This window comes from Hypomesus transpacificus, chromosome 3 (assembly GCF_021917145.1).
Source record: "Hypomesus transpacificus isolate Combined female chromosome 3, fHypTra1, whole genome shotgun sequence".
Classification (NCBI taxonomy): Eukaryota; Metazoa; Chordata; class Actinopteri; order Osmeriformes; family Osmeridae; genus Hypomesus; species Hypomesus transpacificus.
The window spans coordinates 2,602,959-2,621,777 of record NC_061062.1 but is presented as its reverse complement, the minus strand read 5'-3'; the positions used below and the strand labels follow the sequence as shown (position 1 = coordinate 2,621,777).

The window sequence follows — 18,819 nt, the reverse complement described above, 5'->3', positions numbered from 1 at the left end:
TGCGAGTCTGGCCCTCTGGATGAACTTTAACTTATTACTACATTCACGTTGCTCAGGTAATACCAGGAACAGACAGTTGTTAAAGTACAGTTTTTCAGTGAAAAAGTGTAATGAATGTGTCATGGATAGTCATCTGACTATAAAAGGTGTGTGATATGAGAGTACATTTAACAGCATCAGCTTAAAACACTTTACAGTGACATAGCCTCTCAGCAGACCCCTGAATGTCAAAGGGAACATGATGTTATACATGGCAGTAGCGTAGCTACTAGGGGCCTGGGACCACTCATTTACATGTTTGGCACCCCCCAAATTTCTAATTGCTAACAAAAAAAAGAAAGAATCGTCGATTTATAAATATATATAATTTTTTGGTGAAACCCCTCATTTTAAGATTCTATTCGGCCTATGCCCCTGATATATGGGACATAATATCTTAGATGATAAGTCAGCTTATGTTTACCGAATCACAAGAACAGCACAGTTACTGGACCAACAGGTGTAAAAAAAAAAAAAAAAAGGGTGAATTGTCTACGAGGTCAGATGTGAGTGTCCTACGTTTTAGGGCTTGATCCCACTTGAGTGGCTGGATGGTTTGCAGTGACACCCCTCACTATATTAACGAGTTCAACAACGTTGACAAGGCCCTTTTTTTTTTGTTGAAAGTGTCAACAAGTGAGAGCATCTGTCCGTGTGTGTTTTTGGAACTCTCTTTCACCATCAAGACCCCAACTCTGACACCAATTAAAAAGATTATGTCTTCAGTTGAGAGGAAAACTATAGCTGTGTGATTTCTTTTGACAAGGTCACAGGGGTGCCGTGTCATAGTGCATGACCTTAACAGAAATTTACTTTGGTGCACGTTTGACTAATATCTCTCTTTGCACTGGACAATCTGCCGTTCTTGACATGGGAACACAGAAAAGGGAATTTTCTGTCCATGAGGGTGCACATAGTCTGGAACTGGGAACTGTTCCTGTGTGTCTGATACTGTACCAAAAGAAAAGGCCTCGAACACAAACCAAAAAAGTCCTTGGAATTGGATGAGCATTTGATTTTTATGTCTTAACATGTATTTGTCCCTCAACAAACTGTTTTGTCTTCCAACAAATATGTTTCAGCTTTGTTGCTGACCTTATTCCACTTTCCATCGTTAGACAGGATCACTGGGGGAGATATTGTGAAGTATAGCCTTGCTCAAAGATGGTTTGACTTGAGAACCTATGCAGACGTGTGGTGGCAACCTTCTTGAAGCATAAGTAGGCCAGACAAGGACACTCGATAAACGTGTGACTTTTGGTGTCAAGTCATATTTATCCAGGATCAAGTCATTCGATACATATTTGTAGATAGGCTATATTAGCCAATGGGCGCAAATAATCAATTGACTTTGATTTTTGTTTTATTCGTTGGCCTATTTGTTTATTTTCGAAAATAATTTGACCGACGGTTTCATTATGCTTTCAAGACGACTTTTGCCCAATTTGGGTGCACCTATCTTTAAAAAACGAATCATAGTTTTGTTTGACAGCACCACAGATTGGTTTGTAATTTTATTGCTTTAATGCTGGGCCTGTAACTTGAACATTTCAAACTTATTTTGTATTTAAACTGGGCTGCGATTAAAAACTTACACTAAGGTAACTGTAAGAGTAGGGTACTTTGCATCAATTCAATACAAATACTTTTTAGTTTTATAATCTGTTTAGATTTTAGTCTACGAAAATATAAATCACAAATAACATAGGCCGATATGATACCATTAAAACAGTGCACGTTGTCAACAAGGGTTTTCAACTAATATGAGGGAGTTTGTAATTGTCGATGCCCCATCATACTACACATTTTCGATCTTTTGCCAGGCAGCACCGACATGCTCCTTGAAGTGGACACCCGCATGCTAGGCTAACGCTACGCACGCGCAAACGAATATTTAGTGCTCCAATTGTCCAATGGTGAAAGAAAATCTAATTTACGGTTGTAATCTATGATTAATATATAAGATGAATATATGATTACGATAGCAAAAATAAAAATTATAATACAGTATAGGCTACTTGAACCGAAAACAATCAAAACAACAGTCCATTTAATAGTCTATGCTTGACAAATTTCAACGCCGATAGGCTGTTTCTGCAATGTTTGACTTTAGATTCTGACTCGCCTGAGTCCTTTTGAGAATTTTTGAAACATTTTGGAAAAAGGCAATACACAACAGTATATCACGCCGTTGTCCATGGGCTTATGTACATGTTTTAATAATGGCTACTTTAAAAACAAAATATTTATGATGTCCTACCTGAACGCTGAGGATTCGATTCAATCTGATTTAGTTAACCAATGTAGCCTATGCAACAGAGGGAAACAGACCAGGGTTCCCCCTCATAGCAATTCTCTTTTTGTCAATTTGTTACTTAATTGGCAGCGGTTGAACTGGGAGCCGTAAATCAAGCACTACGGAGTGTATTAATGAGTTGGACCACCCAGGACACTATTTTCTGTGGTTTCTTGACGGACAATGTAGGGATACTCGAGCCACGCTCTGAAAACCATGAATGGACATTCACAAGAGCAGTGGTCCCCTGCTCTCTAGTTTCCAGAAGGCTAATGACTGGATGTGACTGGTTCGGAATGAAAAGTATTTTTTAAAGCTCAGAAAAGCGTCTTGTACACAAAATATTTATTTGGTGTGATTTATTTCGGAAGACTTGATGCCATGTTTGTCCATCTGACGTTTGAACGGAATGGCGGAATGAATTACGTTTTCGTTCAAAATAAACTACCTGTAAAAACCTAGGTCTTATATTACGTTTTGACGTTATATTACTATAACGTAACGGCGTTAAGTCCTTTGACCTCTTTAGATGCAACCGGCACCATATGGCTGTGAAATTAGAGTATTTGCTGAGGCTTAGATCTACGGTAGGCCTTCTATATTTTCCTAATTTCCCGACCGGCTTTTACCACTGGCTGCCCACCATAACACTGTAAACTAAAACCTTAAAGGTAACGTGTATAAAAAATATATAGTCTTCATTGATATATTGATGTAATTAATCATATTGATAAGGAGCTGTATGAGATTGCCCAACTGCAGTCTTGAACTATCAAGATCTGGTGCTCAGCGTTTAGTCTCCTTGCAGTTACAAGCAAATAGGCCTATTTATTTGATCAGTATTACCAGTTCAGTGCAGGTACAGGTTAATGACTGGCCTATGTACCTGTTTTCGATACAGGAGAATCAACTTCAACTCAAAGACCAAGTTTCCCAGAAATTTATTAAACCGTTTTCGATGAAGATCTTCATTAAATTGATCTTCCTTTAGGACTAGGCTTAATCCATGTCTGGGAAACTGGGCCAAATACATAGAAATAAAGCTACATTTGTCAAATTAAACATTATTGTCTGTGGTAATGTGTGTGAAATAGTATGTACAAAATCAGGACACTTGACCCCTTGGGTGTTGCTGAAAGGGTGAAATATAACCTTTTCTCAGACCACTACTACTCAACCACCATGAATATAAATGACACCAACAACTCCGGAGGTCACACCACATAAAAGCACCTGAAGGTGCTTGCATGAATCTTACAGTCGCGACCATGTTGTAAGAAATAAGAATTAGGACGACTTCAGGAGAAAAAAACAAGGCTTTCAGTTTAATGAATCCACTTTAGATTAATTCTGAAAGGCTTGGTTGTCAAAAAGAAGAAGATCAGAGAAGAGCCCATCAAACTGTAAATCATGCTGCTGACTGCATTTATTGGAAGAACATTTAGAGCCTCATCCGATGTTAATGTGCAAGGTCAAACGTAGAGCAGTATGTCTCACCTGCTTTTCAAACAGAAGACAGTATAACAGGTTTACAATACAGACTGGGATTTGGAACATAAGCGGTTATAGCTGGTAGTGGTTTTCGAAATGACTACAGTCAGGAACACGTGCATAGAGTCACTGTTTGGTTGGTAGTACATTTACATTTAGTCATTTAGCAGACACTCTTATCTAGAGCGACTTACAGTAGGGTTAGGGTTAGTACAGGGACATTCCCCCGAAGCAAGTAGGGTGAGGTGCCTTGACCAAGGACACAACATCATTTGGCACGCCGGGAATGGAACTAGCAACCTTCAGATTACTAGCCCGATTCCCTAACCGCTCAGCCACCGGATCCCATTCGTACAGGCCTCTCACACCCACAACATTGTATCCTCACCCTACAGCCTGAACATTGTACTCATATTCTGTTGAGATCAAGAGAAAAGCAAATATGTCGACAATATTCTCTTACTGGACTCGAATATGAAGCACCATGGTGACATTGTTAGTGAGCACGTATCTGATTAGACCTACTAAATACACAGTATACTTGAACCTCAATCCTGCTTCAGTCAAACACACATTTCCAGTGGCAAGGCTTCAAGTGTTTAAGTTCATGGCCTTGATCTCTGCCCTTCACAAAGCATGAAGGGAGTAGAAGTGGTTTGACACATATGGCATTATTTCAGAATCTGGACAATCCCTCGAAAATGCTGATGTGACAGCTAATGATACAGCATTTGATCAGCAATACTAATGATCAGGTCAAGACAAAATAGCACACTTCCAGTTCCACTGTTAAGACTTTAAAACAAACAGCAGGTGTCTAAATGAGGACATGCGCGCCTGAGAGAATACAATATGCAAGAAAGAGCCACAAACTAAACAGGAAAAACGTGAAGACCTTGTGTGTTTAGTTGATTTGTTTTTTATTTAGCTGAAACCACGGAAGAACAGGATGTCGGGAGCCTGGGGAGAAGAAGAGGGAGGTGAAGGAGGTGAAGAATGGATCTCAGCTGACAGCATAGAGAAGAAGACAAGATCAACACCACAGGCTGCATGCAGGACAGAAGTCACGAACTGGGAAGAAAACAAACAACTTGCTATGTGGACTGAAGGCCAAGCAGAGATGGGGAAAATAACAATATAATTAACACAGAGACAAACATTTTCACCTCAACACAGCCCACAGAAACAGCACAGTAGGCAGGCAGGCCATGCTTCCTAAGTCAGTAAAAGAGAGGTTCTGGTACAGTAAAAAAACAAACAACAACAAAAACATCTAATGAGCCATTAAGTCTTAACAATAAGATAAACAATAGTTGATATAAGAAGAGTGAAAACCATAACAAATGTGTTGACAGTGCAAAGAACAAACAAGCGTTTGGCAGAGAACACATAACGCATCAGTGATCCATAAAGGAGAACAAACAGATGGGATGAATATTCATGTGGCCATTGGCAGTAAGAAAGTTAATGATACCACTTTATTATTCCGTTCATCTTGACAAATCTGACTGCTCCACTGGAGAGGTGTCAAATAGGAGGACCTGCACGGCCCACAACACAATCATTCCAGTCAATTTCAGTATCAAAACAAGCACAAAACACAATGGCTTTATTTCTCTACAAAGGAATATGGCAAGGGGTGGTGGGCAGTTATCAACAGCACCAAAGTTTTGCCCTGTCATTAATCCACGACTCCCATATCTTGACAAAAACAACAGCGCTGACCCGTGGGCCATGGCTGACATTCATCCTAGATCTTCCAGTCAGTGCAGAGGAATGACAGGACACAATGTGGTGAGAGTGAATACTGATACAGGCCCTAACGAGGAAAAGGTGCTGATGCTAATGAGAGCATCCGCGGGGCCTTAACAAGGCCGCCTCGTTTGGTGTCCTAATTCACAGTGAGCTTCGTCTCAGGGGTGCAGGATAATGAGCTGGCCTGGGATTCCCAGGGCAGGGGGTTGTGTAACCCTACCTCACACGGGGGGACACTAACTCTCACATTGTGTGTGTGTGTGTGTGTTGTGTGTGTTGGAGTGTGAGTGAGTGTGACAAAGGGGGGAAAGAGAGAGAGTGCGTGTATGGCTATGCGTGTGCGTGTAAAGTGTGTGTTGGAGTTTGAGTGAGTGTGACAAAGGGGAGTGTGTGCGTGGGTATGAATGTGTGTGAGAGAGATACAGTGTGTCTGTGTGTGGGGGAGGGGAAGGGCGAGCGAGCAGGGGGGGGAGGGAGGGGAGCGGGATGTCATCCCTGCCTGATACGCTTGTTTGTACACTCCCTTCATTGAATCGCTGCGACCAAGTGAGAAAAGCTTGTGCTCTCTGTGACAAAGTGACCCCGGGCAACACATACACTCACGGCGAGAGGAAACACAGAGAGTGAGAGAGAAACACAGGGGGAGGGGAGGGTGGGGGAGATGGATGACAGATCATAGACATCACAAGACACAGGAAAGTAGTACAGTGATATGTGTTGATTCAATGTGATATGTTGAATTGAAAGTGTTGTTAGGTTTAACCTCGGCTGACGGTGTATCTTTAGTAATTTAACGAGCTCAGGTCAGACAGCCATGACCCTGATTCTCTCCTCCTCTGTCCAGGGAGATCGCTTCTTCTTTCGAGACATCTCCCCTTCCCAGGACCAAACCGATTGGCTCAGACCCTTCCGACCTCGACATGCAACCCCCGTCGAAAAAAACGGTTCTCCTGCGTTCATAAGCAATTTGGACAACGCTGAGCTCAGTACCCTGAGTGTCTCCCAACCACCCAGAGCATGCACTGAGCCGCTTCCTTTCTGCTGCGTCTGCATGGCTGCATTAGTGAAGCTCAAATGGGTTTCCGCCATGAGAAACAGAGCATGACATGCGCCCAACAATGCCAGGCGTTTGACAGGCTAGCTCCATTTGATGATGGCCGCTGCGGACCCTTTTTTGACGTGGAGGAATATCAGGCCAGCGTGATTCATTATGGGGCGCAGGTGTCCGTGGATCTAATGAGTCAGCCATCTTAGTGAGGTTGTGCATACTGCGGAGGAAAAAAACAAAATAGCTTGCAGCTTTTTCTTTGCGGATGTAAGGGTTTGTATAAGCCCCCATAGAATAAACCTTTGTAACTCAGATGACGAACAACCCATTAGACGCCTGGTGTAAGCTCATCATAAACTATCACTGGTTGCGTCTAATAATTCAGCCGTCAACAACCCCTTTAATGATTCGTGTAGGCATTCTAAAAGCCTCACCTGTTGCCATAAGGAGCAGAGTTTACTCCCAGACTCGTGTTTTAGAAGATGTTTTTATGGGTGGTTCAACAAAGCTCCAATTGACTCAGTTATTAACACTGCCCCCCTCTGGCAGACTGGCTGTAAGGCTCACTGGCTGGTCTGAAAGCGAACTGGGACACTGGTCACATCTCTGGTACGACATGAAGTCACATGGAGGACACAAAGCTGCTGACAGGAAAAATTTATGAAATAATACCACCAATATTAACACCTAATGGCTGAAGAATAAAACCTACAAATAGTAACAAGTATTCTCACTATTGGGCCAACCACAGATAAGCAAATTTTGAAGTAAAAAAAACAAAACAACAACACTAAATTGTTATAAAATGATCACAAATTTAAGATTTCTGCCTGCCAGCAAAACCACTTATCACTGGAATAACAACAATCCAAATTATACTTGATCTATCAACTGTTTGCTACTGAGCACTGTTTGAACGTTTGACCTTTTAACACAGCTCATGACATTATGCTGACATTTAGACTAAGCCCTCCCACAGTTCCTAATCTCACTTGCTGTGGACTGGCCTGGACCCTCCTCAAAGACAAGCCCCTTCCCTGTTATCACAAACAGATGGGAAAACACACAAAGACCCAAGCAGGTAAGAAGGGTCACGCATTGGAACAGCCAAAGTTGAGTTGGATAGCACCATCACTCACTCCCACTCAGTATGTGTAATGTGTATGATTTAGCTGAGCACTGTAGTTGTAAACATTCCTTATCCATATTACAACATAAGCATATTAGACTGCACAACCCCCCCCCCTCTCTCTCTCTCCATGCCTTAGTGACACAAAATAGTTACACATGGCTGCTGTACTTTATATAATCAGTGAGATGAAGGGGTCAGGGTAATACAAAGTATGTTGAAGAATTTCTTAGGTATACTAAAATAAATCCAGTAGCCTAAATACACCCACGAATAAGTGCATATTGTAGATTTTTGTTTTGTACAGATCCTAACTCATCGCATAGCAGTTTACTCTTGTTATGAAGAACATTATTCCTCACAATGTGCTGAAGGTTTGCCAAGAGCTCCAATAAAAACTTAAGGCTACAAGGTAACAACCCATTTATTTAGTGATACATTCTGCAAACTAGAAATGTTATTTCAAACTTTAAAAGCTAAAAAAAAAATGAAAGAAAGAATGAAGGAAAGGGAGGGTAGGAAATTCAGGGAGGAAGGAGAGAAATGCATCAATTCACAAGCAAGGAATGCAATTTGTTCAATCAACTCAACACAAATTGTACAATTTAGTTCAGGGAACAAAGCTTTTTTAACATTTTCTTTTTCTGTCGTCCTTTGGAGCTAGAACATAATACAAAATATACAATTATTGAACTTTGTCAATCACAGACGCCTCGGAGAAGCAGTTGAATCAACACTACAATACTTATCTACAGCAGTCTAAAGCTATTCTTGAATGTATTCATAAATATAGCAGACATTAACGTATGTACGCACATTTTGAATGTCTACAGGGTTACCAATTAAACACTTGCATTTGTTAAAAGAATGACATCATCTGCAGGAGTGAGAAATGAAATAAGCTTTCAAGATTCAACGAGGTAACATGGGGGGGGGGGGGGGGGGGGAGGGGGGGAGAGAGATAGAAATAAAGAGTACAAACCAGAAATGGTTGAGAAGTACCATATGACAACCAATGTTACATGTCACAATGTAGATACAGGTAAGTACCGTAACCTGGAAACACTTTTTGATCTATTCCTTGCTAGAAGAACATAATATCACCTTTCACCCCTTAAAAGTGTTCCATTTAACAAGTACTTTAGGGGGGTAGCGTTAGACTGGGTAAGGCAAATCGGTGAGCTTATTAATGAGCTGAAAAGGTCAGCAACATGGTGTGTTTCAGTCTCCCCTTTCACACAACCCGTCACTGCCCGTAATGCTGTGACGTCACAACTGAGGTACATCATTACATAGAGGATAAGAGGGCCCAAACGTTCAAATCTATTTTACTTCAACCAGTTTTAACTCTGCATGTCAACACAGAGAACTGGTCCCGGTCAGAGCAGACCCTGTCGATAGCTTGATATCTTTTCCAAAAATAACATAATATTTTGTGAAAAGCTGATTATATAGACGATCAGTGCAAATGACTATTGTCATTTAAGTACACCTAATATCTGTCACGCACCTCACATATCTAGAACCCTGAACTTTGATACAATTCTAGATCTTTGAAATAATGGAATACATCCTACCAAGAAAAGAACATGGGGGGGGGGGGGGGGGGGAGAGGGGGAAACAACACAAGCAAGATTATTGGGGCATTGTTTTAGTATGAGGGGAGGACAATAATTGTCCTATTTTCTAAAATAACCTAACAATTGCAGTGGTCACTTAATAGATATCAATATTTCATATTTGCACACTTCAGCCAACTACTGTACATAAACATGACTTCTATCCAGCTTGGAGAGAAAACGGTTGACATGAGAAGAGATTCCGACGGACAGAACAGACAGAACACAACAAACCAACTGACAACCGCTGTCAGTTTAGTCAAAACTACCAAGATGGGGGCGGGGAGGGTACTATCTACCGCTTCTAAAAGGTCTAGAACAACAACTAGGTACGCCAAAGAGATGTTTCCTATCAACTTTATGAGGTATTGTAGTTTTATGGACATTGTTAAAGACACAACATCTGCTTGCTTTGAGCAGACTATCTTTGTAGGATACTCAACGGGGCCTCAAGTCAGAAAGGTACAATATTACAATGAAATCATAACCACTGCCACTGCAAATAACCATGACTGTTCCCATTTCACCAACTAACATCAAGTTAGTCAATCAACCCCTTAACCAACTTAAGATAGGTAACAATATGTTTTCTAGCCATTTCAAATTTGTATGAAATGCATAAGTACATATTAAACAACAAGTTGGGCCAATTCCCACAGTGTAAAATAACCTATGCGAAGCAGAAAGTTATTGGAAAGGTGAAGCACAGTGTGTGAATGTACAATCAGAATATGGCCCTTTACATGCAGAAGAGAACCTGCACATGAACTGCATGGCATGTTCATCTAAATGTCACAAACACTATCTTTACGCAAGTTTACAGTACATGCAAGCAGTTGATTGACAATTTTGACCTTTTTGTTACCGAACAAAAGCACTGTGGCAAAAAACTACAGCTAGGCAGTTGGAATAGAATTTCTCTTACCTACAGAAAAATGATAATAATTATAAAAAATAGGTTCATTTCCAGTTTTTAGATATCAAAAAGGAAAAATGACAGTCAAAGTAGTCTGAAAGATTGAAAGTCGTGAGAAAGATTTCCCTTGTTAACTTCATGAACTTGTTAACTACTTAAGTAGGTACTTGATGACAATATTAACACACCATAGTACTCTTGTCACAAAAATACTTTAGCTTACGAGGTTGACAAAGCATCAAGGGAATATCCAAGCCACTGCAACTGATAAAGGCCTTGCGTATATTGAGCTTTGGTGCCTCCATGTTTTGAAATTGTAGTCTCCTCACACAAGTATGTGGCGTAGGGTGGGGGGGGGGGGGGGGGGGGGGGTGGAGCATGGAAATTAAACAGCCTGAGTGGCTTTGCTACCAGCTTAACTATCTCATCTCTCAATTTGATATCAACAAGGACACCTGTAACTATCTATTGAACACACGTTAATCTCTTTCCCCACATTGCATTCACTAGTGGCACCAAGCACTATGACAGTGTAGTAATTTAAGATGTTCTGGGCTACATCAATTGTCGAAATGACAAATTCACAAAACATCAACTCAGTCTGAAACACACCCTCATACCTCCAAAAGTCAATTTTATATGTTCTTCATATTTTGTTAAAAAATATTTAAATTTAGCATAAACATTATGATTGATCGTCACTTTAAACCTTACCATAGAGAATAGCCATGGCAACTGGGCACTAATTAGAGTATTGAAATGGATCTAACATTTCTGAGGGACGTAAATGCTAATAACCATTAGGGATCCAGATTCAGGAGACAACATAGAATTAGCTTGTTGCCGATGTTAAATTATTAGATTGTCAGTTGGTTATATTCAGTATATTACCCTGTGTGTTACATAAATAAGACAAACTTTGAAAATAGTTAATGACAATCAGAGGGACACCTGTGTATACCGTCTCTACGGTGGTCAAGCTAACTGAAAGATTTTTTGTTGTTGTGGAAAAAATAAAAATTAACAAAAGTTATCTAGCCCACTGCATTTCTAACTCAAGCAACATTATTTATTCCTTGAAAATGTAGGTCAAAAATATATACATACATCAATTTGCTACAAAGCATTCTTGACAATCCAAAAACAAAACTAAAATAAAACCATTTCTCTCTATAGCCAAGTGTTAAATACAGATTTAGTCAAGAGACAATTCATTATTTAAAAGAAGGGGGGGAAAGGGAACGCAAATCAACCCAACAATCAACCACTATAGCAGCAAATCGTATTGTGCTCTGGATCCTACAGCAGTGAGGCTGTCTCTGCACCGACAACACTATGGGAATCAAAGGTGCTATACAACCAGGACAGCTCAACTGCATTTAGTGGATTTGTTCTCGGTTTGACAACTAGAGGAACCAGGAGAAAAAAAAGGAGGAACCAGTTAGAAGTTCAAAGTAAATCCAAGTTTCTTAGCGCGATCAGACTGGTAGCCACGGTTTTAACGATCAGTGTCAGGACCGCACAATGCAAAATCAGATTAGCTGAGCATGCATGTACAATATATCACTTGTACTGTGTACCAAATCTGTAAAATACAAAATACACTAAATCTCATGAAAGGGGTTGGCATGGGAGGTCATAAAGCTGAAATATGCTGTCATATGGCACCCATCATGGGCATTTGTGACAATTGACATTTGCCTAAATTCAATATAATTATCATGACACAAGTGAGAGTAGTCATGACTGTGACTAGCTAGCATCAACTGCTACGCACCGTGCGCAGATTGAGTCTTCAGTGACATTACAAGGTGGGCATGGCATATGAGACCGCATTACGCCAACTCCATCATTCCACTGCAGAGTAGTTGTGTTATCCAAAGATTTTGGAAGGCCAGTGAGAAGCCGTATTGTCTCCATATGGAAAGACAGAATGGAGGGCAAGAGAGAGAAATATTGAGGGGGTGTGCCCCTTAGCCCCTGGGGGTTAATCATCTGCACCACCATAGCAAACGTAAGCTACCAAGCTGCACACTGACTTACCAAACTGCAGGGTTAGCTACCTACACTTGTGCACGCACACACGCACGCGCACACACACGCACGCACCCACACACGTTTGCAAGCACATACTAACGCGTGCATGCAGACAAACACAGCAAGTCTTAACAGGTGTCTGGTGAATTTTTTCTTCATGCAGTGTTTCTGATAACTACTATGTTGCAATCTACTTACAGGAGGTGAAAGGGATACTTTCACTCCAAGTTTCCATGAGACAAAGATACCCTTTACAATAGTTACTGCAACGTGCACAGAAATCCATATAAAGACAACAAAAATAAAGGATCAACAAAAAATGACGGATGCGGATAAAAATGACAATGAATTAGGATTTAAATGGTTTGATTTAGAGAGCTTACTGTGCTGTGAACCTATACAATTTACCCGTTTCTTCAAGGAGCAAAGACACACAAAAAAATAGCAGGATCGGAAAGACAAATAGCCTGGAGGACAAACAGTAATATTCACTGAATAGACATTTGTTGGAACTCCAGAAGAACAGGAAAAGGCAGATAGTGCATAAAGGTTCTCTTTTTCATTTCTTTCATGTTTTAACTTAAATTCAAGCTGCATTAAATACAGGCTGTTTGTACAGGACAATTGCACTTCACAAAAACACAAATATACAAACACACAAGGAAATGTGAATCAAATTAATTACAGCAAACAAGAAAATATTATTGTTTTAGCCTTTTTTTTTTTTTTTTTAAGAAAAGAAAACCTGCTGGATTTGCTAGTTGTGGATTAGGTTAAAGCAGTTGGATGAAAACAAAGGTGAGACAAAATGGAGGGGGATCTTGAACTCCATAACAGACTGGTGCTGCACTATCCAGATGTGTGTAGGGGTTTGTGTGAGTGTGTGTGCTTCTCTTCCTTGTTCTCCTCCCATCATATTCCCTTCTTAAAAATGGAACGCCCAGAGTGCTGCTTGACAGACTGCTGAGGTCAGCTGCTGTGGGTCTTGAGAGGGGTGTTGGTTTGTAAACTGTGCTGTGTTAGTGGTACGGTGCTGTGTTACCACATGTCGTCTGTGGATGCCGAGTCCTTGACAGAAGAGGAAAGGAAGGAAAAAACCCTTCAGACTCCAGCTCTAAACCCAATGGGCTCTCAATGTCAACTCCAGAAATGCAGAACTTTGCTCACCATACACACGTAAACAGTTGAATAATTATACGGGCTTATGGAATAGTGAAAAGGCCTTTCCAGGAAGTGAAATTGAGATCCCACCTTTTTTTGTCTGGCAAAACATCCTGATCTCACAAGCTCATATCCCCTGTTCCAATGACAAGTCTTGGGCTTCAATATAGGAATCGCAATACGTTGATTGGCCAGATAATTATTCTGGCCATTCAGCGTGTTTCAATATCCAACAGTGTGAGGTTGGTGTAGATGGTAATGGATTTCTGCCACTAGCTGTTGTGAGTGTGAGGTCGTGTGATTCTAATATTGGTCAAGCCTCCAGCCCATGTGGATACTATCACAGAGATATCACCCGACTGCACGATAAAGTGAAAATTGATTGTGAGCTTGGCAAATCAGTCTGGTTTCCCTGGCAGACTTAGTATGCTAATGTGTAAAGGTGTACACTCAATCTTGTAATACCCTTGTTTCCAACTGTTCAGTGATCATTACAATTGAAATTTAATCTTTACACAGTAGCATGTAGTAAAGGTATTTAGACTACCCCATCCTTCAGCAAACTCAGTTGTGGCTGGTCATTTGTTAAATATAGGTTGGTACTTGAATCCCAATTCTGTCCATTCCGAAGACTAAATGTGCACAAATGCCATATTTGCTTTGTTAAATGCAACTTAATACTGTCACTATTGCCCAGGTAAATATTAAAATAAAAACAGGAAACCAAGAATAAAGGGTTTGAAATCAATCAAGATTTAGTGAGAATATGTGCCATGAATGAAAAATGTGTTCATGAAATTGTTATAAATGATTTGGCTGTTTGGTACGATGATGAGACTTTGCTGAGTCTTGAGTTGATTGATTAACAACTCATACGACATTTCTACCGTTTGTTCAGACATATGATATGACATGAGTCAAGTGAATGTAGAAACAAGACACGGCATATTGAAACTACGAATGTGGATAATAAAGTGATGAATGAGTGTTAGGAAACATAGACACGTGCAAACGTTTTGTGAGATGCACACGCACACAGGTAGCGACACAAAACACACAAACATAAGCTTAAAAAGAGCATCAAAGCGATACTTACTGTGTCATCACTTCGGTAGGGGTTGAGTTTGTTGTACACTGCTTCAATAACGCTTCGTCTAGGTTTAAAGAAGCAACAGTTTCATTAAGATGTTGAACTAAAAGCAAATACTGGCACAACTGGAAAGTCAATAATAGTGCAACAGACAAACAGACACCTGTATAGTAATTCTCAAAGGTTTGTTAGCTGACAAAGCTGCATGGCACTATTTACCCAACCACAGATTTAGGCTTTTACAACCCTGAGGAACCCTTAAGGAATAGTGATGTATCGAATTTAAATCGGGGACAAAACCAAAACTGATAGTTCAGGATGCACTTGGCCCCCCCAAAAAATGCCTTTTACCCCCCCTTTTTTATTCATATTTCACTTTATAATCGACACCTTTTTGACATTTTTGCTGTACCAGCACTGCAGACTGCAAATGTAATGTCCTTATCAGAAACTTTGAAAAGGTTTTGTTAAGTAGGCCTATTTCTTCCCCAGTGACATGATCGCCCTTGTTTTAAATTAGTATGTAAAACCACCTGATATCAATATATCCTAACTGCTGAGAGCAGACATAAGGAAAATTAAGGGAGTATAGCTGTCAGATCCAACCTGAAACTAATTTTACTTTGGTTCCGTAATGATGGCTGAGCCAAACAAGAGCGAAATTTGAGCACTTTCGGATGGCAAATTTGCTGCCTATTTTAGACCTCTTACGGGCAAAAATATTTTTGGCAGCCAAAATGTCCATACATCCCTACAAACAAATGTATATATTCAGTTTGAGTGATGAGGTCATTACCATCAACCTCTACTCTATGCCAAATTAAATATATGACTTCAAATTATCACAATAACACCTGCCGATTATTAACGCAACAAGAAGAAAACTCACTTGCTGGCAAGCTCTCCCCCTGGAGGAAGATTAGGGATGCTTTCTGATGCTAATGTCCGCATCACGTGAACCAAATCAGGAACACCTTCATCTCCCTGCTTCTTTATGATCTCTGTCGGTAAAAAAAAAGAACCAAATGAGAACGGCAGCCACATACAATTGATTTGAATTTTGGTCTTGTGAGCCTGACCATCTAAGTTCATCACAAAGTTTTCTTGTTTTCTGGGACTATCTAAGCCCATTTAGTAGCTCCACCTTCTACTCTGTTCTCCAGGTATTTATCCAGCTCCGCCTCCCTTTTCACAGCATCTGGAGATACCTTTGGGGCCCCTGGGAAGCAGATCAGCACAACACTCATATTGTCCCGACTTCCCTGCTCAAAGAAAGAGAAGAGAACAGAAAACAACTACATTATACACTCGTGTCACAGCATCCCACAGCTACACACTCATGCAGTTAACATAAGGGTTAGTACAGGGGTGTCCAATCCTGGTCCTCGAGGGCCACTGTCCTGCATGTTTTAGATGTTTCCCTGCTCCAGCACACCTGATTCGAATGAATGGTCATTACCTGGCTTCCACAGAGCTTGATAACGACCCATTCATTTGAAACAGGTGTGCTGGAGCAGGGAAACATCAAAAACATGCAGGACAGTGGCCCTCGAGGACCAGGATTGGACACCCCTGGGTTAGTACATAACGTGGTTTTACAAAAATGTGCAAGGCTCACCTTGTACAAGCACGTGTCAACTATTTCATTGCAGACTCTTTCGAGATCTTCCGTCACCTCCAGCCTGGACCTGACAAAGTCACACAGTTCCTCGTTGGCCATGACATCCCAGATCCCATCGCAAGCCAAGACGATGAACTCGTCTTCCGCCTCGGACCTCTCGATGGCGTACACCTCCGGTTCCGGGGACACCAGCTGCTCCGTGGGACCTTTGCCGTGCACACACTTGTAGTCGAAGTCTCCCAGGGCCCTTGAGACCGCCAGGGAGCCGTTGACTCGCTGGATCATGACGGAACCTCCGGCGTTCTGGATCCTCTCCTTCTCCAGGGGATTGCTGGGCTTGTGGTCCTGTGTGAAGAAGTGGACCGTGCCACCGCGACTGAGGAGGCCCCGCGAGTCTCCACAGTTGATGAAGTAGATGTGACCGGGGGATAACATCACCCCGACCGCTGTGGACCCGCTCCTGTCCACTCCGTGCTTCTTCTCAGAGATGGTGCGCATGTGTTCGTCGATCTGGAGGAAGCCTGTACGGATGCCGTTCTTCACACTTTCCACGTTAGGCTCCGGCTCCAGTGCGCTCAGGAAGTCTGGATTGCTGGTGATGTGCTCAAGCAGGTGCTCACAGCAGTACTTAGCCACCTGAGAGCCGGCATGCCCATCGTAGACAGCAAAGAAGGACCAGGGGTCCAACCCACGAGACAGGCCAATGACAGCTGTGTGTGCATCTTCCATTTCCACCCTCCAACCTTGCATACTACTCAGGCCATAGCTCAGGTTGTTGCCCTCGCCGTGGGCATTGTGTTTCTCCATCTTTGGCTTGTCCAAAAACGCCCCCATTCCGAACCCTTTCTCACCTTAAAAACTGAAATAAAAACAAACAACAGATTGAGTAGTGTATTTTAGGTAAATAAACTGTACAGAAATATAATTAACTTCAGTGATGAAAAAGGGATGAAGGGAAGGCAGATGAAACATTCACCACCCTTTTATGGCAAAAAGATTAGCACCTTGAAGCCGAGTTCAAGCACCTCGCACTAGTCTAAAAATAGGCGGGTTGGATTCAGTAGCTAGCTACATATATGGATCACTAAAACATTCACAGATAAACCCGATAAATATGCTTTTTTTTCTTGCTTTTTTAAACAGCGATAAACAATCGTGTAAGTATTATCGACCTAAAAAGAAACATTACATTCAAATCTATATGTTAGCTAAACACCAGCTTATCTGGACATTTGTACACTAAAGGCTGTCATAACATAAGCACTGTAATAGGGCAATGTCACTCTTAGAAATTGACGAATTACTAATAGTTACCAATAGCAAACTAGCTGTGTTAATTTGATTTACAAATTTGGTTACAATTCAACTTGGAAGGATAAAAATGTCGAGCTAGCAAGTTACTGTAGCGTTAACTTGTTGTGCTTGCTGATCATTGCAGCCATTTTGGCTAGCAGGTTTAGCCTGTATTACAACCTCACCTGGGGCGCCTTAACACTAGCATTGCTGCGTTAGTCTAGGTTGTTAGCTAGCAGTCAGGGACACGAACTGGTCAGTTAAAATTCAAAGCTATCGCTAACGATACTATGCTAGCGCTAGCTAACGTAACGATGAATTACGATTTAACTTTAACTAAACTATGCTATCTTTAGTATTAGGTTATGGTTACATTTAAGTTTTTTTTCAACAATTTTACCTAGCTAGCCAGATAACTAGCTGTCCGTGACAAGCACAACCAAAATAAACAAACACTGCGTCGTTGTGGGCCTTATAGTAGGTCTTGAACCTAAATTTCAGCATTTACGGGCCCTGATCACTCAGTAAGTGCCCACGGCCTATCCATCGCTTACACGAGCATTGTAGCTAACCAGCTAGCTAGGTATTGCTTTCAACACGATCGGTCAGTAATGTCTAACTAGCTAGAGCTAGCGACCCATGTTAAATATCTTCCCACACCCACTGTAACTTACCTAAATCGGAAAGGTTGGTTTTGTAGTTGTAGTTAACAGCAAAGAAGCCGTGAACGCGACAGAGACTGGTCGAAGAGGCACCGACGAACTGGATGGAGTTTGCTGCTCTTGACGTTAGCTAGCTAGCTTTAGCTTTCAGACTCTCAGTGCATACAATCAGTGAAAGTGCGGAACTCCCTGTTGTGGATAAACCAGGGATGCATTACTTGATCTAAGCTAGCGACGTTAAGTGTTTTTGAAAGGCTGTTCCCTGAAACCTGTGGCCGGAGCTGTTATGGCCAAATATTGTCAAGCCGAGACGTTTAGCCCCAGCCTTCACTGGACAGCTTCAGCTTGACAGCCTAACAGCGTCCACCTAGCTAGCTGGTGAGAGCCAAACAGAATTCGAGTAGAACCCGGATGTTGCAGGTTGCGTACTTAAAAGCATGACATCATCTCTACGAGGGCTTTGGCGATGGGCAGATTTGATGCAGATGGCAAGGATACGCACACAACATACAATGTGTAATTGCTTCAGTTTTACAGGTGTAAATATTTGTAATGTATACAAGGATGACTTTGGCACAAATGTATAGGGCGCACGGATCTTCTAGGATTCTGCGTCAAAAAATAAATGCAGATGCTGTCACTTTACACTAGCAGCATTGACA

At 41.4% G+C, this 18,819-nt stretch overlaps 1 protein-coding gene across 2 annotated transcripts; it reads right to left on the bottom strand.

Moving 5' to 3' along the window:
* Positions 1–3,734: 3,734 nt before the first annotated feature.
* On the bottom strand, positions 3,735–18,578 carry ppm1aa (protein phosphatase, Mg2+/Mn2+ dependent, 1Aa). 2 transcript variants are annotated; one of them, XM_047049458.1, is made up of 6 exons: positions 18,170–18,578; positions 16,200–17,061; positions 15,726–15,843; positions 15,471–15,582; positions 14,588–14,645; positions 3,735–4,786 (listed from the first exon to the last, which is right to left on the bottom strand). In XM_047049458.1, exons 2-6 carry the CDS (start codon positions 17,034–17,036, stop codon positions 4,751–4,753), a joined length of 1,161 nt encoding a protein of 386 aa, XP_046905414.1. In that variant the 5' UTR covers positions 17,037–17,061; positions 18,170–18,578; the 3' UTR covers positions 3,735–4,750. The 2 variants fall into 2 exon arrangements, with proteins under 2 accessions (XP_046905414.1, XP_046905421.1); XM_047049465.1 differs by lacking the exon at positions 3,735–4,786 and adding an exon at positions 8,165–13,398.
* Between the last annotated feature and the right edge of the window lie 241 nt (positions 18,579–18,819).